General features: G+C 33.4%; 2 protein-coding genes across 9 annotated transcripts in view; both read left to right on the top strand.

The window, feature by feature from the left end:
* Nucleotides 1–24445, top strand: part of LOC123699986 (homeobox protein homothorax) — a 244097-nt gene extending 219652 nt beyond the window's left edge. For 4 of the 6 annotated variants that reach the window (XM_045647060.1, XM_045647059.1, XM_045647056.1 and 1 more), the window contains exons 12-14: nt 18024–18082; nt 21926–22112; nt 22353–24445. In XM_045647060.1, coding sequence (XP_045503016.1) covers nt 18024–18082; nt 21926–22098 — 232 coding nt within the window. In that variant the 3' untranslated portion in view covers nt 22099–22112; nt 22353–24445. The remainder of the gene's footprint in view (nt 1–18023; nt 18083–21925; nt 22113–22352) is intronic. The other 2 variants (XM_045647058.1, XM_045647057.1) reach the window with 1 other exon arrangement.
* Nucleotides 1813–3387, top strand: LOC123699987. Of its 3 annotated transcripts, XM_045647062.1 has the most exons (4): nt 1813–2469; nt 2547–2616; nt 2882–2931; nt 2962–3387. In XM_045647062.1, the coding sequence occupies exons 1-4, from the start codon at nt 2281–2283 to the stop codon at nt 3097–3099; spliced, it is 447 nt and encodes a 148-aa protein (XP_045503018.1). In that variant the 5' UTR covers nt 1813–2280; the 3' UTR covers nt 3100–3387. The 3 variants fall into 3 exon arrangements, 2 of the variants coding, with proteins under 2 accessions (XP_045503018.1, XP_045503017.1); XM_045647061.1 differs by having other exon boundaries at nt 2882–3387; XR_006752582.1 differs by lacking the exons at nt 2882–2931; nt 2962–3387 and adding an exon at nt 2700–2828 and having other exon boundaries at nt 1813–2616.
* Nucleotides 24446–26904: the final 2459 nt, after the last annotated feature.

The raw sequence follows: 26904 nt of genomic DNA, 5'->3' as shown, positions 1-26904 counted from the left end.
CCTCGTACGAACATAAGCAACAATTAGATGTCACTACATACGATTTACAAATCGATTATTTATGTATCGACACATTTGTGTCCGGCACAACACTATAATTACACAAAATATATTTTAAAAGGACAGTCTATAAGTTGTTGTATCTTTATTACTTCTTTTCTTTTTTCACTGGCCAGTAACTGCGATATTTTGGCGCGATTTCAATTTGAATTTAGAAGTAATGAAATTGATTCTAGCACAAGAAAAAGTTACGCGAACGTGTTTTAAAAATTTATACTATATTGTCGGGCATTAATCAAATAATCTCGTATATAAATCTCGCTGTATGACTAAAAGCATAGAGCATAAAACTATAAATTTTTCCAATCTTATCGTGAAATTGCGAGACATACATCAATTTCTAATGGAAATAATCTCCACTCACCCACCAGTCCGCCATTGTTGTGTGTCTATTGTTTTTTTCGCGCCGCTGGCTGAATGTTGCTTAATCTGTGGCTCGATTGATAACTGCTTTGTATTTTTTTTTAATCCACGCAAAGATCTTGTCATTCGAATTGTTCGAAATACAAAAATTCCAAACGAATTTCGGCTGGAATAGTTTTAGGATTTTAGTGTCGAATAAAAAATAGCGCTGCAATGTTTAGAAATATTTCTATCACAATAGAGTTTGTTTTATTATGGTTGCAAAAATATCAAATTTAAAATACAGTCAAAATACATTGCGAAAAGAGTGTGTACGAAAAAAAATCATGAAAGCACACTTAATTCCTCGATTACACTTTAAATAAGGGAAAACAAAGGGGCCCGGGACCCTCATCAGCTAATGACAAGTGGGACCCACCTGAGCCCGCTGAATTATATAAAAACTGCACTTAATCCTTTCCGAGTGTTTACACTCAAGATACGACTATTTACTTATTCAAATTATTTATGGCTTTTGATAAATTATTCTCATCGTTTAAATTAACAATTGGATTTTATGATTTTTTTAACTGGTATCATTTGCTTTATCAATGGGACGGGTATGAAAATAGCATTGTAATTAATAGCGTATAAATTATATTTAATTAATAAGTCCCCATATTATTCAATTGCATTATGAGATAAACACAAAAAAATTGCGTTTGACATTTTCGATGATCTGAACAACGCCCGCTGACAGTTCGATCAGCGATCATGATATTTTTGCCGCGCAATTAATAGCATGTTAATGCATTTGCAATAACGGAACGCAAGCGGATGTGACCGCGTCTTCTGTCACAATTAATTTCCGGGTCCGTTGAAATTGGCGCGAAAACTGTCGCGGCGCGCCCGGCCGCCATGGCGGGAATTTTAATTACGCATCGTATCCCGAATAGCGATGTCGTCTTGTTTAAATTAAATATAAATTATACGCCTAGACGCTGTTCGTTTTGTAATGCGAATTGCTACTGTTGAATTAAATAAAGTTTTCGTTACGCAAAATGTATTCCGCTATTACATTTTCAATTAAAGGTAAATCTAATTAATGCGAAACAAAAATGGCATTCTTTGAGCGTTTAAACGCCGTAACGTAATTTATTTACGCATGTAAGGCAACGGGGCTTATATAATTCGCTTATACAACATCGAATCGACTAACTTATTAATTTAATAATAAACTCCGTAAGTCCAAACGCAATTAGAACAGATGAGACTTCGACGGAGACTGCACCAACTTTGATAAAAAGATTAAGTATGACAGTTTGAAATATAGCCGCCGCAGGGAAAAATAACAGTGCAAAACTTCTCCATTGTACGGAGTTAATTCCGAAAGAAACAGGGACGCAGGGCCCCAAGTCTGCTATTTTTTATAAATTCGTCATTCCAACACGATCCCATTGTCATTTTGATAAAAGTTTGTAATCTGCTAAATTCATAATGGTCGATCAGTGGTCGGTCAGTGGTCTCGTAATGGAATCGTGGCAGAATGACATTGTCGTATTGCCATTATTATAAAACCCGGTAGTAGAAATGATTTTCGAAAAACTACTACTAAATTTTAACATTTACTCATGCCAGATTTCATTTTTAAACATTTTTACATATTATTTAATAATGTTATAAGCAATCTGAAGTAGTAAGAAGTTCGTAAATAGCAAAAACATTAAAATGTGTAACGCGGATAAAAGTGAAACTCAATAATGTTTTATCTGTTTAGCTGTCAAAGTCAAATGTGACATTACTACTTGTTTACAATTCTAGCGGCCGGTGTTTAGCTATTTATTTTCATTGTGTTTTATTTATTTATAATATTGAAAAATGGTGCTAATAGAGCAAATTTCGGCTCTAATTGATTTTTTGGAAAACCACCAAGACCTGGCGCTTGGCTACTGCAGCCGCACCAATGAAGGGCGAAGTTTAAGCAAAAGATATTGGATGGAATGCGCCCAAATTTTAAATTCCATATCGGTGGACTGCCCCAATAAAACTCCCGCAGAATGGCGCACAGTAAGTACCTATATACAGTATTATTTAATAATAGGTATGCAAAATGTATCATTAATATAATTTTTGCACTTTTTTAGTTCTACAATGAATACAAAAGCAAAACCTTAAAGAAAATTAAATCACAGAAGAGTGAAATAAGTGCAACAGGTAAGCAATTCTTTTCTTCTGGCAGCCTTGCTGAATTATAGTGGAAAGCATATAGTAATAATATTGTATAATTTGCATTTAAGGTGGTGGTCCTGCAAAAAAAATATCATTAACCCCACTCCAAGAGCGCTTATACTCAATATTAGGGCGAGATGTAGGAGAGCCACTTCCAGTTCCTTTTATACTTACTACAACTTTTTGCAAATGGGTCTAAATAAATAGGATAACATGTAGACTAATGTCATTGTAATTGTTTATTTTTCAGCATGGAACAGGAAAATTTGGGTGAGCCATCTACCACCGACCAGCCTTTGGGTCAGCCATCTACCACCGACCAGCCTTTGGGTCAGCCATCTACCACCGACCAGCCTTTGGGTCAGCCATCTACCACCGACCAGCCTTTGGGTCAGCCATCTACCACCGACCGGCCTCCAAAGCTATGTTGTCCGAATGCGTTCGACTCAAATCATCTTGTTCATATAAGTAGTATGTAGATGTGCACCGGCTGAGTGCTTTATTAAGACTGGGAGATGAGAATCACTTGAAGAATTGCGTGCTTATAGATCAATAGTAAAAATTTAGGTCATAATTTATTGACTTGATACAAACTACCATTAAGATTTTGTATTATTTTCAACAAAGATAAACATTTGAATAAGAGCTTCAAGTTTCAACCAAAAGTTTATATTAGAAAGGAGCATGAGTAAGACAACGTGGGCGATGATTGATGCAAGGATGTTTTATAAACCCAATAAAACGAATATCTTGAATTATTTGCTTTTTTATTCCTAGTCTATTCTATTTATAAGCAATTTTATAGTTACGTTAACTTTGCTTCCTGAAAATAGGAATGCTCTACATAGGTAATATGTTTTCGTTATATTTGTGTATTCCAAATTAATTATGTTTCTTAAATAATTAAATGTTTAGAATGCTTGGTTGTTTAATATTTGTTGTAACTGCAATGTTATTTTATACATCAGAATCTTAACTCTTCAATCATCAATAATAATACAACCGGTATGTAAACATTAGTACAATTCAGCAAATAACGAACAATAAGTGACCGGACAGCGTTTTTACAAATTCCGCCTCGGAAATATCAATAAAGGGGTTTGTACTAATTCTCGTCAAGCGACGGGCTCGACGACGTCTTTTGCATTCCGCCCGTCTTCTTTCTCTAGCATCCACTGCGGCTAGCTCGAGAATATTTGCTCGTAGTGAATACATTTCTCCACTCAATATTTCACAAAGTACAATACAAACACGATAGATAACAAACTCTTTTCGACAACCGAGCTATTATAAGCAATGACTGCACAATGACGATCCAATGGTAGGTCAATGATCAAAGGAACTGTCAAAATTTTAGCAGATTACCCCATACGTCAGTCATTCATTTGTCATTATGTACGAGATTACCATTCTAAGCCATTTCTTTCAATGGAATGTCAGTGGTTGACCATTGGAAAGTCATAATGACACCATTATAATAGTAGATTACCAAACTTGTCAAAATCAACAATTTTGAAATCAATGATAGACCATTCTGACACTATTGTAATAGCAGACTTGAGGCCCTGGTGTTCAGACGGGCCGTTGTATTAATTTGAGCGTCTAATGCCGACGTATGTACAGGCTGGCGGGCCACAGCTGAATTTATACTTGAAACGTACGCAGATTATGATGTCTGTCACAAACGAACGGTTACGATTTGCGCGATGGATTACAATAGTATTATTTTAATTATTCCGCTATTCAAACTGGCTGAATACAATCCCGTTTAAAAAGAACGTGTAGCTTAACTTTATTTTTTATCTATGCTTGTACTGGCTGTCAAGATTGGAATAAAAAAAAGTTTACGCCGTGTCAATGGACACCCAAATGACGTCTAACCGCAGACACGAATGTGAAGATCATTCGGGCAACTTGTAGCTATTAACATAATTTTAAAAGAAAAGCGAGTAAATCGAGCCGAGATCGTAGTAAAGATACTGGCGGCAATTAAGAGGTGTATTTGCATAGTGATGCCACCGCGTGCCCGTTTGACATTTGAGTCCGCCATTTTGCTTATCTTACGGCGTCTTATCATTTTCTAAGAAACATCGAAATATGAGCGCCATTAGATGGTCGTTTTTACGCATTTCGAGTTGAACAGAGGTCTTCAAATTTTCCTTAAATGTAACAGTGGAAAAATACTTTAATTAATATGAAAACACGACTTAAAAAAATGGAGGGAACTAATTAGTTCCCCATTTTTCATAATATGTATCTTTTAATTACCCATTTCGGAATTAAAAATATAATTAGAACATTAAAGAAAGCTATCCCAGTCGTAAACAAGAATAGCTAAATGAATTTTTACTTAAATCTCAGTAGGGCCAGAGCATGCGTCGAAATGATCGTAAAAATTATCATTCGTGAAGCAGTAACTTTTTGTTTACGACCTGTTCTCCGATGATTATGTAATAAACGTCTATATTTAATTAGAGTGTTTTAATTTAAACGACGGTTACAATCACGATGATGGCTGTTAAAAGCGTTAAAATAATAAAAGCGTAACGATGAAGTGAATTTAAAATTAACAACTGTAATCTTTTCGGTTTGGATGTTTTGGGAATTAAAAAAGAAATATAGAATCGCGTTTAAATGTCTGTGAATGTAAATCATTATCTGTGAATGGCATGACGAAACAAGCGCAGAGATTACAAGTTAACTTTTCCGATCAAACACCATAGACAAAGCTTAAATTTTACACGGGTGGATTGGCACAAGCAACCCTTTGACAATCAGAGAACTGGGGTGACAAATTGCTGTCAGTTTATTTTGTTTATGCCCCTAGCTTAATGTTGTGTTCTATTTAAATTTTAGTAATGAGATTCCAAACCAAATGGTACCCATTAATGTTATCTTGGTTAACAGATTCCTATTTCAAAATTGCCAGACTTTATCTGTTTTTAATGTAAGTTAAATTTTATACACATATTACGTCTACATATTATATTATATTATATTAAGGGACGAAATTTACTTTTTAAAACACATTTCAATAAAATAAAAACTAATTATTATTAACAAAATTACTAGCAAAATTTAACGAAATAAATTAAGCTACTAATCAAAATTCGGGTACCAGGATACAATAAGATAGTAGAGGCTAATCTAAATGCCGTAGCAATAATTCAAAACAAGCAGCGCTGATAAGAAAGTTTCATTAGGCGAGGTTGAATTTAAAACCGGGCTTAATAAGGTTTATGGGGGTCCACGCTCACCTGTGTGTTTAGGAAATGGATTACTTGGCGAATTTTCTACATACGCTTTTAATTTTTTCGCAAATACGTTGTCATCGTTTTGTGTATTTATTGGAAGAAATTAAATTGTGTTTTTTTTAGGTTAGGTTAATTTTAATTGGATTATTTATTATTGCAAAGTTTAACGCTTTGTAAATGCGTGTGACTTAAATGAGCAAGCCTATACCAAAATAATTAATAATATAATTAGTTTCATAATATTTACGTATATAAATTACTAGCTGCTCCGTGCGGTTTCACCCCCGTGGCTCCACTCCTATTGGTCGTAGCGTGATGATATATACGCTATAGCCTTCCTCGATATATGAGCTATCTAACACCGAAATAATTTTTCAAATCAGACCAGTAGTTCCCGAGATTAAACGCGTTTAAACAAACAAACTCTTAAGCTTTACAATATTAGTATAGATTTGAAGGTAGTGTGTTTATATTCGAATCATAGGTTTCTTAATACAATGTTTAGTTTAACTTTTAAATTAAAAATGTTCTGTATAAAGGAGTATGTACCTACGGCGGTATCTAAAAAACGCAATTTCCCAAAAAATATATGCAAATGAAGCGAAATCCGTGTGTGTGTCCTTCAGTACCGCCGAAAGCGATGTACCAGGAGAGCCGAGAGCAGAGGACGCCGCGGCCGGAGCTAACCCCTTCGGTTGATAAATGGCCAATTATCCGACCCTACTGTTGCTTGCCTATTTTGAATTGCTTTTTCGTTTAGATTAATATCTAAATAGGATAGATACGAATCCCGTATCTACGTTGTTTTTAACGTAAATTTTCGGCTTTTGTTTTTCTTTCATTGTTCGCGACCCCATTGTGTTTTCTTCATTATGCACGTTTACGGTTTAAGTTTTGCGCTGAACAACGGTTTGGTATTACCGTGTTTAATATGTGAAGAATTCATCTTATATGTGTCCCTGTATGTACCTACTAAATACAAAACTACTCTACAAATGTTGATGAAATGTGAATTAAAATTAGGGATGTAACGATACCGATACCGATACCGATATATCAGCCGATATAATCGGCAAGCTGATATATCGGTATCGCCGATAATAAAACAACCGATACCTACCGATATCAAACAATTCAAAAAACCGCGCCCAATGAACGATGCGGGAGGCCGCCCGCGCGTGCGCACTTTGTTTTCTAAAAAAAACTCTACCAATAGTAAACTTTTATTAGATACTGATTCTATGTGTATTTCTTAAAGTTTAACTGATTTTGCAAAATAAATGGTTTTGTTGTTTTTTGATTTGGCATTTTTATTTCAAATAATACGATTAACAGTTGAGTCTCTGTTAAATGTTAGTAACTTTTTATGCATAATTCACTATTTATTTTTCTACCAAGCCATCGATATCGGTATCGGTATCGCCGATATATGACTACAAATATCGGTATCGGTATCGTATCGGCAAAATCATGTATCGTTACATCCCTAATTAAAATGTATGTTTTCAATCTCTCACGCGTCCTACTATAAAATACAGATTTAGTTACGCGCGAATAACGTGCGTAGGACGTGCGAAGGTATAAACCTTAAAGTGCGAGTTACAACATTTTAATTCATATATTTTTGAGCTGTAGTACCATTTATACCAAAATGTCTCAACAAAATGAGCTGTTAAAACCAAATCGATTTATAAAAACGCCCAATTTTAAAGAACCACGACAAATACATAAAATTTATGCAAATTAAACTAATGAAATTCAAATCACAGAAATGCGTATTTATATTTTTAGTGATTAATGTCCCGATAGCATAATTTGAAATTGAAAATGCAAAAAGTGTAAAACCGATTAATATTTGTCACAAAATAACTGTTCGCTAAATAACGAAAACGAATTTACATAATACAAAATTAGTTATATTCCTTTAATGAACTGCTTTACGTTGTGTGATTAATTCGTGATAATCTAAAACGAATGCTTCATTATATAACAACAAATATTTCAAAATAAATAAAAAACGTTATACGTAACCTTCTTAATTCTTTCCAGGCTGTCAAAATGTCAAACCAATTTAAAAACGAATTAGAAAAATAATCTCGCGGTAAAAATTTAAATTTGGAATTTGGAACACTTTTGCTCTCATATGCCGCGAATGGTTAACACAAATAATCGGTTCTGTAAACGTGGTTTAAATTTAAACAATAGTTTTATTTATTTATTTATTTTCAATAAACAAGTTGCAATTTCACGGCGTCCGATTGCGCGATCACATCTACGGTAACGCTAAGGGCCTCTAATGGCGTCGGCCCTTAAATTTTTAACTTTATTTATAGTCTTTTGTTGGCTATCGCATGCCGTCATCTATTCGTTATGATTCGGCTTGTACTACACGTTGTTAAAATACTTCTCTTATCTTAGTTTCTTGATTAAACCGTTAATTGTTTTTCTATTTGTTAGCGGGAAATTAATTGTTGATTAACAGACTGTTTTTTAATAACATAATAGAACGTAATATGTATGCTAAAATTATATTATTTTTTATTAATGTAGTATGAATAATACCTTTATTTCATTAAAAAATTCAATTTTACCCGCAAACGTCACTTTTTATGTCTGTATCATAACTAGCTACATACAAAACAGACTTTCTTAATTACAGATAAAATATAACTCCAGATGACACATGACGAAGGAACGAGATGGAGAGATAACGCTTGCTCTGTCATCGCATAACTCATTTCTAATTACGCGATTCGTATCTAAATGACACGTCTTGGATTCTCTTTGAATGATCTGATTTCTTATTTAACGTTTGATCCCATATTTCTACGCATGGCGTAAGTCTTCATTAAAACATTTTATATAAAAATTGAGATGGAATTGTGCCATGTGTGCGCTTTTCACTAACCTGAGACACGGTAGAGCGTTACAACAGAAACACTATCTAGGTACCTTACTTCTAATATTAGAAAAAATATGTAGATTTTGATATTATTGATAAATTCTCCGAAGGCCCAGTTGATGTAGATTACCAACTAGTTTTTGTCGTAACGGTATGGATAATAAAAACTAGTTATCTCTTTTAATACAATCTAATTACAACCGTTAGCGATCCTAATTATTTTATATATTAAATACCACTTCAATGAAGATAACATTATAAGCGTCCACGTTTAAACAAATCTCTCCATCTAATAAATCGTATAAATTAGCGAGTAATTAATCTTTTTCTTAATTCAAACATTCTGCGCTAATGGAGTTAATCAGTTTCCGAGATAGCCACGGGCAAACGGACAGGTCTAAAGTTTAATGTAGATTACGCAAAATGGACAGACAACATAGTAATATATAGGAGTTGTTAATAATTATGCAAAACATGGCTAAACAAGCTATCTGTGACAGTCATGAAATCATAACTCGCAGGTGTGTTTAAACCTTGGTTTAAACTACACTGATTGACACGGTTATATGAACATTGAAAAAATACGCCTAGTGTGACAAGTACAGATACAAGCCTATCTCGATTTCAATTATACAGTTTATGTTGTTTGTGAATCAAACATAAACGGCTTACCTACATATTTAAGTTTAGCATATACATAGATTAAAACGCAGATACTGAGGTATTGCTATCGAGAAATCGGAAGTAGTAATACCAAACCTCATTGGGCAATGTAAAAGGTTAAAACTTAAAAGCAATGTATGATATATGAACGATATCAATCAAGTATAAATGTTTTGTTCGTAAAGAATAATAAATAAAATGTAAAAGCGTCTGTGTACGTTCACGTCAACATTTTGTGGCGCGCTGTCAAATAATAAAATCAAAACAAATGCGTGTGGTGGCCATCGCTGATCGAATCACATGAACAAACAAATTCTCATCTTTTCAATTTTTAAAACGTCGGTTCTAAATTTAAACTGAACATTCTACTTGACAGCCATAATATTTTTAAAATTTAATTTACCTTCTAATTTCGAGTTGAAACTTTGCGTTCCACATTCAAAATACTTAAGCCGTTTCGATGTTCGAAATAAATTTCGAAATCTAATTTTAGTTGTCAAAACAGCCAGTTTGAATTTCAAAATTGGAACGCATTCTAAACAAAGCCGCCAACATAAAGATCGGCTCACACGGGGTGTGTCGCAACTCGCAACTCGCAACCAACGTCCCGTTGCGATCCGCGCACATTTATCAAATTAATGGTGCGCGAATCAGTTTTAAGGGCACCTGATGGCTGTTGTGACGTCACAACAATCTTTGAACATCTCTATCGAGAGCGTATTTATTGCATATAAATCGCTGTATTTACTCGAACAAAAACCTTTGTGCAAATAATTCAATTGTTTATTACAATCGCTGTAACGTCGATGCCGTTTGAATAAAAACTGTCACATTTGCAAGTTCTAGCAACTTGAAAAGATAAACTGTTGACAAAACGATATAATATATCAATGGTGGTCACAAACAACCTATTAAAAATTAACATTGAAACATTAATATTTGATATTTATTATGGTGTTTTATTTATAAGTTGTTCGGTCGAGACCTAACCTTTGTTTAACGACGGTTTAGCGTGTCGATGCAACCAAATTAGCATTGTGCAAGTTAATTGACCGTGTCGCAATCGGAGCTAAGAAATGTTGATTATCACAAATAAATTGCTTTCACACATAAAGACATCATTGTGTATAATTGTTATAAATTGCGCCCTCGAAGAAATGGAATCGTGCAGTGTGTAGTGATGCATAACCCTTTGATTACGATTATTCAAAAAATGTTCTTTGTTCGAATGGAATTTATTTAAATTAGGAATGTGTTCGTTCGATTTTAAAAAGTTTATTGTCTAATTAAAATAATACGTGATTATATCTCTAATGGATATTTAATACGCCTTGGCATGAGACGAGCGGAATCAAAAGCGATCCATCACTGTAAATTAGTTCTCGCGGCGGCCGCAGCGGCCGCACGGCGCTGCTGTCGCACTCATTAGTGGTCGACGAATTGCTGCGCATCTATGTTGCCCTGGTACCCACAATTAAAAATACCAGTATGAATTTATACTCATTTTATTAAAATATGAAATTTTATGCGTGTGAATGTCGAGTATGAAATTATTGTAAATTTTATACATACTGATACGTTTTATATTTTAATATGAAGTCGAAATAATTATTTCTAGGCGGGCAAACTAACTTCAACATTGAATGAACCACAGTATTTCTTACTTAGTTATAATAAACCTAATAAGTAATAACTATTAGCCTCTTACATTTCCTTTCCTACCAGATTTCCTGAAAGAGATTGTGTAGCAAAAGCATTCCTGTGAAAAAATATTATTACACTGAGTAATATGTACTTTCATTTCTTACAAACCAAATAAATAAGCTATAGATTCCTAATCTCAAAAATAATTCATACAATACATACCTATACATAAACTACAATATATATTTACCTTAACCCCTTTAATCCTAAATAAATTCGGCAACGACTAAGGAGCATTCAGTGCAATATGGTGCCGTGATTATCGCGTACGGAATTCGCGTACCAATGGCGGGGGGCAGGAAATACGCGGAAAATATACAAATTAAAATATGTTACCACGTTTTTGGCTTAAAAAATAATAAATCTCAATTGATATCTTTTTAAGTAGGTAAGTTACAGCATTAAGAAGTACAGTGGCGGAAGGTACATTTGTATTTTTAATATATTTTTTACTTAATTATGTAGGTATAAGGTATTGATACTAGAAGTAAAAAAAACAGCTACTGTTTATTAAATAAAAACATCAAATGCAGTTCATTAGTAAATTTTCTGGCTACTATATTTGTTTCAAATTATAATCAAACAAACAAAATTGAATTCTTACATAAATCGCTATCGCTTATCAAAACGCGCGTCTCTTGGCCCCACTGGAACAAGATGTTTTGACAACATCTGTGACAGAACGATATTTACTGCTATTTATGTCGCCCTGGTAATTGGAACCGTTAATCATACACTTTATTAAGTTATCCTTTGTTAATTTATATTAAAATAAATTAACGTTAATAATAAATGAAGAAAATAAATAATAATCTTTTGACATAAGATGAATTTAATTCAATTCCTTTTAGCGCGAGTAATATCATTTTAAAAATGCAGAATACAAAAATCTGACAATTTTATGTTACGAAATTGGTATATTTGAGAACCGTCCACCGTTTAAACGAACGTGGATAAAAACCAAGTTTTCTATTTTCCATGAAAACAAGACTGCGTACTTAAATTAATGTGTTTTTCCCCTATTGTTAACTTCAGGTCAAAACTATAAGGGTCAAATATAACTGTTGCTAATATTGCAATGTTCAACTGTAACACATGGCCAAAATAGGGTGACGATTACGAACGGATCGGATTTTACGAGTACACTCGTAACTTTGCGTAATTAAGGTTAAGTCGCGTCGAGTGAGGTGCCGTCTTGGATGGGTCTTGTAATTGCGTGAGACGGTTAGCTGGTAGTGATGTTAGTTAATGTCTGTTGTAGGTTTAAATACAGTACTCCAAAAGTGATAATGCGCATATAAATCTTCGTCACTGTTCGGCAACTGTCATATTCCCGGAGCGTCCGAAGATGATGATGTATATAGAGTGGTTAAATGCATTTTCTTCATGCATAATTTAGTAAAATTTGTTTAGTCAAATGAAATACATTTTGGAAATACGACAATTAGCGAAGATTTGCATGCGCATTATTAATATTGGAGTACTGTACCTAATTGTTCGTACATTACACAATATTTTACAATCTAACATCGATATAACATGAAATAAAACTAACTAGCAGTACACCCTTACTTTTTCTGTGGTACCTACATATACAGCCTTTAGCACTCAAGAATCACGTTCATCATAGAGAAAAGACTTTACAAAATCAGTCCAGTAGTTCCTGAGATTAGCGCGTTCAAACAAACAAACGACAACTTCATCCATTCTTCATCTTACATGTCCTTTATTTTTATGATTGCCTGGAAGAGATTTCTTTTAAGCAATAAGGTCGCCTATTGTACACTTTCCAATTTTATGTATTCATTTATTTTAAATTCCTGATAAATGTACAATGAAGTGTCATAAATAAAAATAAATAAATAAACGACTGCACAAGACCACCAAATACAAAAATCAAACTCAAACATTTATTTATTGAATTAGACTTTTTCTAGAAGCACTTTTGAATCGTCATACCAATTTTTTTTACATTTACCACCGATACATACAGACTACAGCCTTATTATATAGAAATACATATAAACTTATATTACAAGACATGTATACGAGCAATTGTTTTGATCCCAGGACAATAATTGGGCGCCAATAATTGTCTAATTTGAGGCACTTTCTATGCGCCACGGACCTCGGATTCATAATATCAGGAAAAATATTTATCGCCCCATACCCCCGGGGATTATTTCTGGATATTTTGTTCTGTCGTGAATACAATGTAATGTTGTATTTTGGAACTGTGTTCATTATTATTTTGAATAGATTTTTGAGGAAAAAAGTCCTTATCATAAGTACATTTTAAAGAATTTACGATACAGAAAACATCCAGTACCTACTATTTAGTAACTGAATCAAAAAGAAAACAAAATTTGAAATAACAAAATAATAAACAAGGTTAACGTTTGCAATAACAAAGAAAAACATTTTTAAGAGTGACAATCTTAATTGGGTATGATAGGATTGTTTTAATAGTAAACAATCCTATCATACCCAATGTCAAGACTCACATCTCAAGGAGATAAAGTAATCCATCAAACAGCATCAACATGTGTCCATCCCGAGTGGCTTAAGGGGATTTCATAGACGCACCAATTTATTCACCCTTTATTTGTTCAGCTATAGAGCAAATCTGTAAGATTTGTTTGTTGAAATCTATACCAGAAGCCGTTATAACCATAACTTTAAATACAGCAGTTATAATAAGTTGAACAATTATGATTCCCTTTTTTGTATAGCGAAGAGTGTTTCAAAGTTTCCTTTTTTGTGTCTTACTATTAATTTTTTGTTAAATACAACATACAGTATATTAATAGTCAAATTTAAAGCAAATTCACTTTAATATATTCACATGACGATACTTAACGAAAACTTAATAATTTATTCATTCAACTATTCAATACCACCAATACTTACTACTATATTACTTCAATACTAATTAAACGATAACAACTAAAATTGCTAAATTTCCAAAGCCTAACATCCCTTCTATTCAAGCTCCATAGGAATCTGACCCACGGTGAACGTGCCGAAGAGCCCAAAACTCGAAAAGTCGTAAAGCATACTTAAGGTCATTACGTCCCGAGGGCAGGTAGGGCAGGAGATAAATTAGCTTTACCTAATTAAACCTTGACGCTCTCCCTTCATTGTTTGCACTTGTTTTATTAAACTCGCTTTCAATCCGGTTTTATTTATCGATGCTTAGTTTCACAATTTTGTGCTAGCCAACGTGTGAAAATGTGGAGAAATTAAAAGGTCATCAAATACAAAAAAATTATAGAACAAATCCAATTTTTGGCTATGAGATGTTTAATTACTCATCATGCTATCATCTTCTTTCTAAACCTAATCTATACTTTATCTAAGTATAAAGATTATTCTAATTTGTAAAATTCTGATTAGTCTTCCATATATATTACATTAAATTCTTCCTTAATTAGTTTTCCTTCCGAATGTCCTTTTACCCGAATCGATTAGTACTACCGTCGCAGTTTCACATACTGTCCAAACCACCGGGCAAAGATCCACAAACAACATTACATAAAGGCCCCACGCGGTCACAATCCACAAAAACAACTTACTAATAATGAAATATGTGCGGCTCCGGCCCGTATTTCTAATACGTCGTAAATTTTTATTGCCCGCTCTCCTTACTTGCCCAATATTCGGGAGTAAGGCTATGGATGGAGCAATTTCATATTGTCAAATTCTGCTCGAGAAGGATTTTGTCAAAACTGTCTTGGGGTCCCTTTAATTTCAACACAGACTTATATCTGAAAGTAATTTGAATAGGGCATAGGGTGAAGCGGTTATTTTTTGGTATTAATACATTGTTTTAATCGTAAGAACTGTTGATTCGACACTTCAAGTATAAATGAAAACGCTCAAATTTCTGGCTTAATCTTGCACCACCTAAACTTCCAACTCAATATTACACTATTATAATTTGTCCAAATAAAAGGCAATTTCCTCAGTGACCATTACAAACACCTTAAGTACATGATAGCCGATATGTATGATTATTATTACGGAGAGATTTCCTCCCTAAATAGGAAAAGTTAAGAGGGCCATTTGACGGGCCAGACACGTTCCTCTGTATTGGGGACTGCGACGTTTAAAGCTAGATAAAACTATGCTACATATTGGCTGTTTTCTTATATACTGAACCTTCGTCTGCTGTGGAAAGAAATACTTTTTAGAATGTAACTTTTTGCAAACACTCCCATGATAATTGGTTGCAGCGTATTGTTATTAGTCAATTAGTCAAACACTTTGGCAAGAATTTCTATGTAATATTATAGTAGATGTCATGTATATAAGAAGTATCTCGAAATAATGGTTAGTGTTGGTTAATACAGGACAAGTGAAATATGACATCCAACTTTATACTGCACTAGCTGCTCCGTGCGGTTTCACCCCCGTGGCTCCACTCCTGTTGGTCGTAGCGTGATGACAGATAGATAGCTCATTTATCGAGGATATAGCCTTCCTCGATAAATGAGCTATCTAGCACCGAAAGAATATTTCGGACCAGTAGTATTTAAATCGGACCAGTAGTTCCCGAGATTAGCGCGTTCAAACAAACAAACAAACTCTTCAGCTTTATTATTATATATATTAGTATAGATTATTTTCATTTACAGCAATGATTATAATGACGATCAAATCTCTCTTCAACCTGTACTTACCTTCAACCCACAGCGTAATTCAACAACAGAGGCGAATAAAATTTAATTTCGCCTCGAACTTTTAGATTTTAATTACCTGAAAGTAAATTAAATAAGAGGGCGCATTCCACGGCTCTCCGTGACGAGAAATTAGAATTCTGTCTTGAGTTAATTTACGCAGCTAGTATTTTTTAATATTATAAAAATGGCCTCTGAAATAATGGATTGCTTTTGCCTCATTAAAGTCGGTAATGGCGTTGCATGTTAATTGGCTTGGTCTTAAATGAAATTGACTGTTCTCGGAGAGGTGTTTGTTTTGATTTTTATAAAGTGAGTGGCCTGTAAGCTAGTTAGAACTCAGATAATGCAATTAGATAATACATTTAAACTGTTACAAGGCTTCTCTACTACATATTTATCTATACCATATTATAAAGCTGAAGAGTTTGTTTGAACGCGCTAATCTCAGGAAGTACTGGTCCGATTTCAAAAATTCTTTCGGTGCTGGATAGCCCATTTATCGAGGAAGGATATAGGCTATATATTATCATTACGCTAAGACCAACAGGAGCGGAGCATAGAGGTTATCAAATAAGTCCAAGATTATAAACAGTATCAAAGGTCAGTAAGTAGTGTAGTTAGCTTAGTGAGTACCTAATATTGACTTGATTAAAATGCAGTAACGTTTTTGTTTTTGCATAGGTAATTAGAGTTAAAATATATTAGAAGATACATCTGCACATCATAACATAAAATATCTCCCATTAGCCATGTCCTAATACGTTAACACCCTTTAACGCCTTAATCTCGCTACAATTATCCCATTTGCATATAAAATAAATAAATCAACACGCATATGCATTTTTAGTGAATCCCAACCCTTTCTCGCCGGGGCTTTGTATGATCGCTTTATGATTTATGATCAAACTATTGGGGTACATTGTGCCAATGCATCAGATGCAAATTCTATAGGGTTAATGCGTTATGTTGATAGCGTTATGAGGATAACATTTAAAAACATTTGGATTTTTGGCGTTGCTTATCGAAGGGTGGGTGAGTTTTGTAAAAAATTGATAATATTAAATATTTGATTGTTATGTATACTAAAAGGACGACCATTTAAAAATTTAAAGCTTATGCTGATTAAAATCGGTTTATTAGTATTTAAATTTTTCATGTACTTAGTTTCAAACATAAATTAAATTTCGAGATACAACTAAATGAGTTACTGTTTAATATAATTAGGAATGCAATCAAGAAACGGACAATTGTTAGATATGTAATAACTGAATAATATAACACAATTTCCAAATAAGTCCACATTGTTTTATCTTAATCAGAACATACATAAGAATGCCAATTTCATTAGAAACTCGGAATCCAATAACAGAATAATAAATCTCGTGTCACGCGTCATATTGTAAGAATAACAATTACAACCCCCTCCCTGGGGCCTGGGCCATGGGACCTGCGGAGTTAATGAACTAATCGGGATATTAACGATACATTACGAACGGACGTAAGGGTTGTCCCTGTGAAGATGGCGCGGGGTTATTTTGACCCCCGCTCGCAGTGGAGTGTTATTAGTTCATAATTTTATGACGTAATTTAATCTCAGATAATTTATTAGTTGTATCAGATGTTGGATGTTTTTAATTAGGTTTTTAGAAGTTGTTTTACGTTAATGTTAAAAAGGCAACAATTATTTAAAAAAATTTAAGCATTGGTGACATTTAAAATTATTGGATGTTGGTTATTATAAAAATGTTAGTATGATTGACAAATTCTGGAAATGTTCTTCTTAACCATTCCTTAAGCGGTGGGCAAATTTACATTGTATGCAATAAGTATAATTGGATAATGGATAATTTGAATAATATTTAATGGTTTTAATCTGTGTTGGAATTTAATTTGTATGGAATTTAATTTTATAATCGTATTACTAACATAGTTTCTAAGATTAATGTATACTAACACAAATATGGATGAAATATCTGGAATTAAAATATTATTTATTATTATTATTTATTATTTATTAAAGTAAAGATTTAGGTATACTTATTTAGAAAAAACTTCATCTGCCAAATAAATAATAATTATACATTGTAACTACATGTAAGCACATTTATTACATGTAAATACATGTAAGCACATTTATTTTTCATTATTTTAATTTATATTATATTAATGTATGTATGTTTGTTCCAGGTTTATCAACGCAAGACGTAGGATAGTTCAACCAATGATCGACCAGTCGAATAGAGCAGGTAACATTTTTCTTATACGAATATTTTTATTAGTTTTACTCCTTGTACATTGGGAGGTAATGGGTTCGATTCCCATTTAAAACAGAATATTGCTAAATTACATAGGTTTGCTAATACCAACGAAATATTCTCCATTCCTTACAATCGCTAAATTATTTTTATTATTTTTACTAAACATTATACATATCAGTAGTTATTATGACAAATAAGAAAAAAAAACACTATGTAAGCAATTCAAAATCAGTGTAAAAACGTATTTTTACATACCAAATCTATAAAAAAATATTTTAAAAAATTCGCGACCAACCACTGAGTCAAAGGGTGGACGTCCAAGCGTCGTTTCCCAGGGGCATAATGCATACTGTATGAAGGTGCGGTCAGTAAATTCAATTCCACTTCAAACGGACTCGGGAAGAATACCGATGGGTATTATTTTAAAATGCCGGACGTACGACCAATAGTTTCGTATTTTCAATGGATATGTAATAGTTTTAGATTTGCTGTGAAAAGCGTAAAATTTTGATCTATAAGTGCATAATAAAAACGAATTTTACGCTATTTTTACTAATTACAAAAAAACACAATGTATTCTTAGTTTCGCTATGCCAATTTAAACATAGGTATAAATAAGACAAGCGAACTCTAATTACAATTATATCCGTTTTAACTTTATTAGGACATGTCTTAGAGCAGTTAATTCAAATCTTAATAAACAATTAATTATAAAACATAATAAACAAGATTCACAACTCAAACAAGATCACCAAGCCATCTCAAAGCAGCTCCAAAAACCCACCAGAGCAATAAACATCAACAATTCTACAATTCTATATAAAACGCAATTCGCAAAAACCCCAAGGAAGAAGGGTGTAAGGGTAAAAAAGAATAATGTCCGAATTCGTTGACCCGTCCTCGTACATCCATCACTTGGCCGACAATCACCCTATCTTATATTCTTGCCTATTCGGGGATTACGGCCTTTGTCTCTGGGGGCCGTGACGTAATGACGTATGGCTCGCTACCAATTTAGATAATGACGTCCGAGCGATCAGAAACATTGAGATATTATTTTTAGCGATGTCAAAAAAGGTAGGAATTGTTCGATTTGTACATGAAAAGTTGGGTTCAAAATAAGGATGGAAATAGTTTCCTTTCGTGGTCTCCTGGATATAAGATTAATAACTTAGTAGACCGTACTTAGAATTATACTATTTATACTTTTTATCATAAATCGGATCGGATAAAATGTTTTGTTTCAATCCTTAATTGTTCTAAACACATGATCATTTTTCACTTTTGTAAAACTGTATCATTGATATAATCTCACTCTTAAAAACCTTATTTAACTTAAAATATTTCGTACAAGAAAGTATCCACAGGTAATCATAGAGAACGCAAATTTATAGTTCCATTTAAATTTGCTCACGCGCCATAAACCCTCTCGGCGGATATAGCAAACTTTCCGTCGAAAATAGAAAAACGCGGAGCACAGAAAATTGTTTTGGCAATCGCTTAAAGAAAACGACCACCGCATTTCCTGTGGTCAAGCCAAACCCTGCATTTATGTATTCCGTATGCGTCGCCGACTGCCAAGGCTTTTTTCCTTCAGTAGGTATTGACCGTTTAAAAATGGAATCCGATTATTCTAGAATCATTTTTTGTTTCGAAAATTACAACTAACCAGCTCTAACTGTCAACTGTCTAAAGAGGTTTTATTGATTTTAAATTTAGAGCGTTGTCAAAATTGTAGATGAAATGTGCTGAATGGGAATATTGTTAAAAAATGTTAATTTCCCTGTAATAAATACTAGTTTCTTATATCAAGTGATGCATGTCTCCGTACTGGGGTAGCGGAAACAATAACGGGTCCCCCGGGAGAGGGACTGGCACCAGGAAACTATGATTTAGTGAGCGATAATCTACGTCCTTCACGTGTTATTGCGAAATGCTTCTATAGCATCATGCCATCCTGGTACTTTCGTGTGACACATATTAGGGCGAAATTGCCTAAATTTGACATGAGAGAAATTGAGAGATTATGTTATTAAAATTTATATAAAAATAGTATTTATGAACTAACTCATAAAGTATGTAGTCGTATGTTTTACGGTCTCAATTAACTTAATTAGACACTTTAAAGTTTCACGTGTAAAAACGTGTCAATTCTTCAATTAAAATTGGTTCAATTTAATCCAAAATGTCTTACATTCCCAACGAACAAAAACATCGCATAGCAACGCACACTGCAAAAAGCCTTTTCTTTTGAAGCAATAATAAAATGTGTGAAAAACTACGCAAACAGAGAGCGGGCAAGCATAACGCTCTATCGCTAATGCACACTAGGGTACGCTTGCGTGCGCGGACAAAACATCAAGATCCTATGTATTTACATATTTTTTGTTAAATACACAATATGTAATATGTAATAATCTTATATTTATATTCAGAACAATACACGTAACTGTTATACAATTCAAAATTAAATCATTTTCGAAAATAAGGCATAAGATTTAAGAATCTGCTCATTACATAAAAAAATGGTTTTTTAACTTTTCATTATGATGTAAATTTAACAAAACATTTAAGTTATCTGTAACGTAAAAATCAACAATGAAACAACGCTAGCTGAACTAATGTAATCAAAGTTATACTTGAATTATTTTTTGCATTAATAACACGGGTATGATTATTGAATACATAATTAATAAATGTAAAAACTGATGTAATTGACACTGGATAGATTAAACCATATTTACAATATGACTTACCGACTCCAATGTAGTTTTCTCATTTACAACTAGCTGTATCCCGCGGTTCTACCTGCATTGCTCCAATCCTATTGATCTTAGCGTGATGATATCTGTATATCATCACGCTAAGACCAATGAAGGCTATCCTTCCTCGATAAATAGACTAACTAACAGTGAAATAATTTTTCAAATCGGACCCGTGGTTCCGGAGATTAACGCGTTTAAACAAATTTCAGCTTTAGAATATTAGTATAGATATGAATTTCGCACTCCTAAGTCCTATGTTTTGCATATAGTCGAATCTGAAGCACCAACATTGTCGCGTAGAAAGTGTAATTCGAGCGACGACATAACTTTGTATTTGCGAGCGCAGAGCAATGGCGCGTGTCGCCATAAAGACCCCACGAGAAAGCGGAAATCGGCGTCAATAATGGACGTAGACCATTAGTTTTCGATTGATAATCCCGAGGATATATCGCCAACGGAAGGCATAACAGTTTTGTGGTAAAATTGAGCGAACCAACTCCACAATTGCCGAAGTTGCGATTTTTTTGTTGTCAACCAATTTCGAGTCGCAAGAAGGCATTATTAGTTTGGAAGCTGAAACGAAATTGATTGAACTTTTTAATTGCGAGCGCACTTGCGTGACGTTATTGCGAAAGTTGCGTGGTATAACTTGATTAAAATAATAATTAAAAAGAGTATTTTTATGTCTGGATATTAACTGAAAATAAAATTGCTAAAGTAATCAAGAAGCTAAATATATCTCGACAACAAGACGAACATAATCTTGGCCATTTTGTTCAGTCCAAAAATTCGCTATGCAGTAAAGCAGTAAGCAGTAAAGAATATAAAAAAATAACACATACACACACAAAAACACCAGACAAAATCAAAGCTATCTACTATAGATAGCTTTGATATGAGTACAGACCTCACAACATACAACAAGCTGCATTAACCATTCATTTCTTTAAAAAAGTATGACTTCTATACTACCCTAACTTAAAAAACACAACAAAATCAAAGCTACTTGGCAATAGACCTCCCAAACATACCAGCTGATCAACAGCAGGCCGCATTAACCGCTCAGTGTTCTACCCCGCAGTGTTCCCCCACGCGGGCCCCAGCGGCGCGTACAGCCCCGAGGCCACCATGGGCTACATGATGGACGGCCAGCAGATGATGCACAGGCCCCCCACGGACCCCGCCTTCCACCAGGGCTACGCGCACTACCCCGCCGAATATTACGGCCACCATCTCTAATGTAACTTGTACATGTAAGTATATTTCATTATGACTATTATAATATCATCATTGTCTTCATCTCTATTATCATCATTCTGATCATCATCTTTCGTATCTAATTTTAAGGGTTTAACTGAAGTAGTTTCGATACTTGTATATGGAGCTCAGTATTGTGTAGTTTTGGATTTTTTTATTAAAAATTTGACCAAAGGACATTCTGAGGGATTTCGTCTTTAAGATAGTAATTTATTAATCTCATTTCTCTTTCACAGATATGAATAACGTACACGCAACGATGCCTCAGCTAGAGGCTGTAGTGTGCGACATATAAGGCCCCCCACTAATGATGCGCGCGACTACACGCGACTCGTAGCGACGCGACGCAACGCGACGCGACGCGACGCAACGCGACGCGGCGTGACGCAACGCGCGTCTGGACTGGCACGTGATACGAACAAAACAGGAGAACGATGCTAATGTACATAAAGCTATACGTTTTGTAATATTTGAAACAGTATACGATCTCCTAAATTAAGGTTTAAAGTCAACTTTAATGTTTAAATTAATGTAAATTAACGAAGTGACACTGTGGACGCTGTATTATACGACTGGTGCAATCACCTTATTATAAATATTATGAAAACGGTTTTATCACTCGGAACTATAGGAGCAAAGTTGATGAATGTAACAATAAACGGTTTGATAGTTATCGTATAAATATTTATAGCTAATTGTGTATTGTTATTACGTAAATATAAATAAATAATTGAATAGTTGTAAGTTGTAACTATCACAAGTGCTGGGCTCGCTGGAAGGTAATAGAAGTTTTGTAAAAGAGCTATGTATGTAGTAGGTTATTTAGAATCATTTCTGTGTATAATTTTTTTGTTATGCGTGGCGACTTGATCATGAATATGAATTGTAATTGAGGCAGCGACGATGCGACTACACCGCGACTTTTCGTCGCTCATTCATGTTCGTGAACAGGTCCGAACGCAATTTGGGAACAACCATCGATTTGATTTTCTTAATGATAATTTCATTACGCTGTTACCTAACTACTTATTTATAAAGCTCAGTTTCCAACGTCAATTCCCTTCTCGTTTACGCAATTTTGCTTTACAGGTGACATACATATCTTGAATTATATACTATTATATATTATATTTATAACGATATTAAGTATGAGGTATCATAGTATCACCTTGCCCTGGTGTTCAGTAAAATAGCACAATTTGTAACCCATGTATACGATGAAATAAAATAATATTTTACACTGTTAAAACGATGAGATTTTTAGCTATATTTTTCGTCTTCATTGATAATTGTGGATTGCCTTAACGATGTGGTTAATGTTGAAAACTCACGTTTTTAAACAGAATTATGGAACGATGATAAACAAAGAATGTGAGGGAGATTGTTTAAATGCGTCAGTGACAAAAAAAGTAATTATAACCAATGACAGAATAAACGTGAATCAGAAGAAAAATTACCTTGGTGTTGGCGATAAATTACGAAATATGAATTTAAAATTACTTGGATACTAAATTTAAACTCAATTGCTGAAATAAATTTATAACAATTAATAAATATCTTTTATGTAGTAATACCGAATACGTAATCTACAAAAAATACGATTAACATTAAAGACTTAAAAAAATACGACGCATTTAAACATCTTCATGGATTATGAATCAGAATTAGTTTCATGTATAACATTAAACCGCGCCAATAAAGGATCGAATCACAAAATTTGCTGTTCGATCCTTTAATGGCACGGGTTATAACTGATAGTATACTAAGGTGACGACCACGGACGTAAATAAGTCGAGCTATGACTCGTTACCAGCCTTATGCAATGTATACGAATGGGAGCTTCTTAAATTTGACAAAATTTTCAAATTTAAATAATTCGATCGCGGTTTTTGATAGCTATAGTTATCCGGAATCAAGCTTTATTCTATTTTTAAATAATGTGACGTGATTGTTATATAGTATTCTACAATTCGTCAAATGCATTTTACAATGACTCTGTATACGATATTTTTAATCATTCATGTTATTAAACAGTTTATGTACCTATTGGTTTATGGAATGCAAAAACTTATTTGAAACATATTTTATCTCTCATTATTTTAAATCTTTACCTTTTCGAATCATCACATTAACATGTCGTCAATTACGATAAATTTTTACACTCATTAAGACCTATGCAAGTCGTATTGAATTAGGATAGGTTCACGACAATCACGTCACAAACATATATTTGTTACACTCTGTAAATATATCGTATTATCTTTGTATAAACGTTTCGTTTCCAGTGAAATTTTTCAGTATTAAAACCCGATTTCGGTTCAAAAATCTTCCCCAAAAACCAATATTTGTTACACTTTTATTATTGTTAAAATGCATCGCGTGTAATATATTTTATTAAGAAAAGTCTTAAATAGTAGTTATTAGATATTAATGTATTAATTGAAGAATTTTATTTTGATTTTTCTTATTATTATATGTATGTATTATACATAATGAGTTCGAAAGTCACGAGGTTTGTAAATATAGTAATGTAATAAGAACATTTCTCGTCTCTCAGCGATTTAAATCAATTAAAAACATGAATATATTTGTATTGTATAATTTTATCACATCGCAACAGGACGGACACGAAATAGTTTTTTTGTTTGATATATAATATAGGAATCGTACTAACACGCTGACGAGACGTTTCGAGGAAAAATGTCGGCATTATGAATGCTACGAATTGTGTAAAAAATATTAAAAACTAAAAAAAAATCTTTTTCGTTTTATTCATACCCTCATTTGATACCCCACCACACCTGTGTATCATTTATAATTTGTTTATATGAAATAAAAACAGGGACAAGTCTATACCCTATGTAAATTAAATGTAACAACATACTTTTTTTTTATTGTATCTTACGAGACACTGCATTGCTTTTCTTTTTTCAATGCTCTGAAAAAGATTCATCAGTTCTCTATTTATCATACAATATCACACACCGATTTCTAATATTCATTCCAACAAACAAACAATTGAAGTAATTAAAACCAAAAATACCAGCACGACATAAACAACAGAATGTTTAGATACGCTACTACGCCGTAGCGCGTAGCCAAACGTAGCAGCGTAGCGGCGTAGCGGGCGTGGCATCGAAAATGGCGTCCGACAGTGAGTAATGGCACATTGCGACGGGTCCAGTGACGCGTGCTGCAGGGCTGTCACATTGATGTTTTAATTTTAAATATATTATTAACATTAGATAGTCAAAAGTAGGAAAAAAGCTTTTTTCTCTTTCACAAATATACAGTGACAAAAACATACAAATCTGTTCTGCTGATCGATTATTTAACTCCAAGTAGATGATCATCTCTCTGGAATGAGCTTAATGTAGACATATACGTATATGGATTGTTTTATTTCTACTGGGAATTGAACCCAGCGCATGCTGGTTATCATAATGATGAGCTCCTACATATGTTAATAGATACACTTAAAAGCTACTTACACTGTCATTAATTTTATACATCTAAAACCTATTAAATAAATTCTATATTCAAAGAAGTAACTGTAATTGTTCATTTGTGAAATAATCGAACAAAAATTACTGAATCGATAGAGTACTATTAAATTAAATATACATATATACCGATTATGGAACTTGCAATGCTTTTCAGAACTTCAAAGTTCATATTTGATTTATTGATTAGCTAAACATCATAAACCTTGATTTATGCTCTATATAGCAACCGTATCGTAAATCAATTATATTAATAATCCATAGTTAACACCCACCATACATGTCTGTAATAATTAATAGAGGCTCTTGTTTAAAATAAACAATGATTAACTTAACAATAATCTTAAGCATTTAATCTATGAAATTGAAAATAAATTCAAGCATGGGGTAGGTATAAGATAATGCATAAAAATGACCATGCCTTTCTGTAGACCAATTTTCGAGGAAATAAGTGGACTGTGAGATATAGTAAGTATCTATGGAGGTAAATAAGTGTCGATTATACGTTACAGACATTTATAATATTTACCACTATATCAAATAAGGAATCACTATAAAAACCTGAACATAACATTCTATAGTATTTGCTGATTTAAAGATAATGACAAACAGCATTTCACTTAATATTTCACTGACTAATATCATACAAAAAATTAGACAAGAGAATAGAGTTATCCATGAGACTTTTTTTAATTTTTACTTCCTATGTCCCAAAATCAACCCAACCAACACATCCATCCCAATATTCCGCAGCAGCCCTAGTTTTTTCCTCCGTAGCTGTAAGCAACACGATTGTATCGCGGATGCTCGGAGCGGCCCATTTGTCAACCTTAGCCTCGCCCCCCGCACCCCCGCGCCTTCACAAAGAAACTTGGAAGCTCCAGCTATTCCTGCCGCCCTGGTGTTTTCTGTGCACTTGTACTAGGTTGTTTTTTTATTGTTTTAATTAAATATATAGGTATTTTTATAGTTATTTTTATTTAAATGGAAAAACTGGTCAAGTGATAAAAACAGCAGGCTCTCACAACTTAGAGTGCGTATTTTCAATTCGCAAAAAAGCTACTTCTAACCAATAAAAAGTACAAAAGCTCGAATAGTCGATAGGCCTATCAATTGCATTAATTATTATTTAAATCGAATATCACATCACATCATTGATTTAACAGGTGTTCAGAAGATATAGACACAAAGTTAAGTTTTCATTTTTGATAATATCTATGAATAGGTTTCCATCCTTTTGATCAATCGAATAAAATAGTTCTTATCATCAAACTAATACAATTTT

This window comes from Colias croceus, chromosome 18, assembly GCF_905220415.1.
Source record: "Colias croceus chromosome 18, ilColCroc2.1".
NCBI lineage: Eukaryota > Metazoa > Arthropoda > Insecta > Lepidoptera > Pieridae > Colias > Colias croceus.
The sequence above is the reverse complement of the archived record's forward strand: the minus strand, read 5'-3'. Positions and strand labels throughout refer to the sequence as shown.

Coding starts and splice junctions, on each gene's coding strand:
- LOC123699987 (XM_045647061.1), top strand. CDS start 2,281: ATGGTGCTAATAGAGCAAATTTCGGCTCTAATTGATTTTTTGGAAAAC. Junction 2,470..2,546: donor CTCCCGCAGAATGGCGCACA/GTAAGTACCTAT, acceptor GCACTTTTTTAG/TTCTACAATGAATACAAAAG. Junction 2,617..2,881: donor GAGTGAAATAAGTGCAACAG/GTAAGCAATTCT, acceptor TTTATTTTTCAG/CATGGAACAGGAAAATTTGG.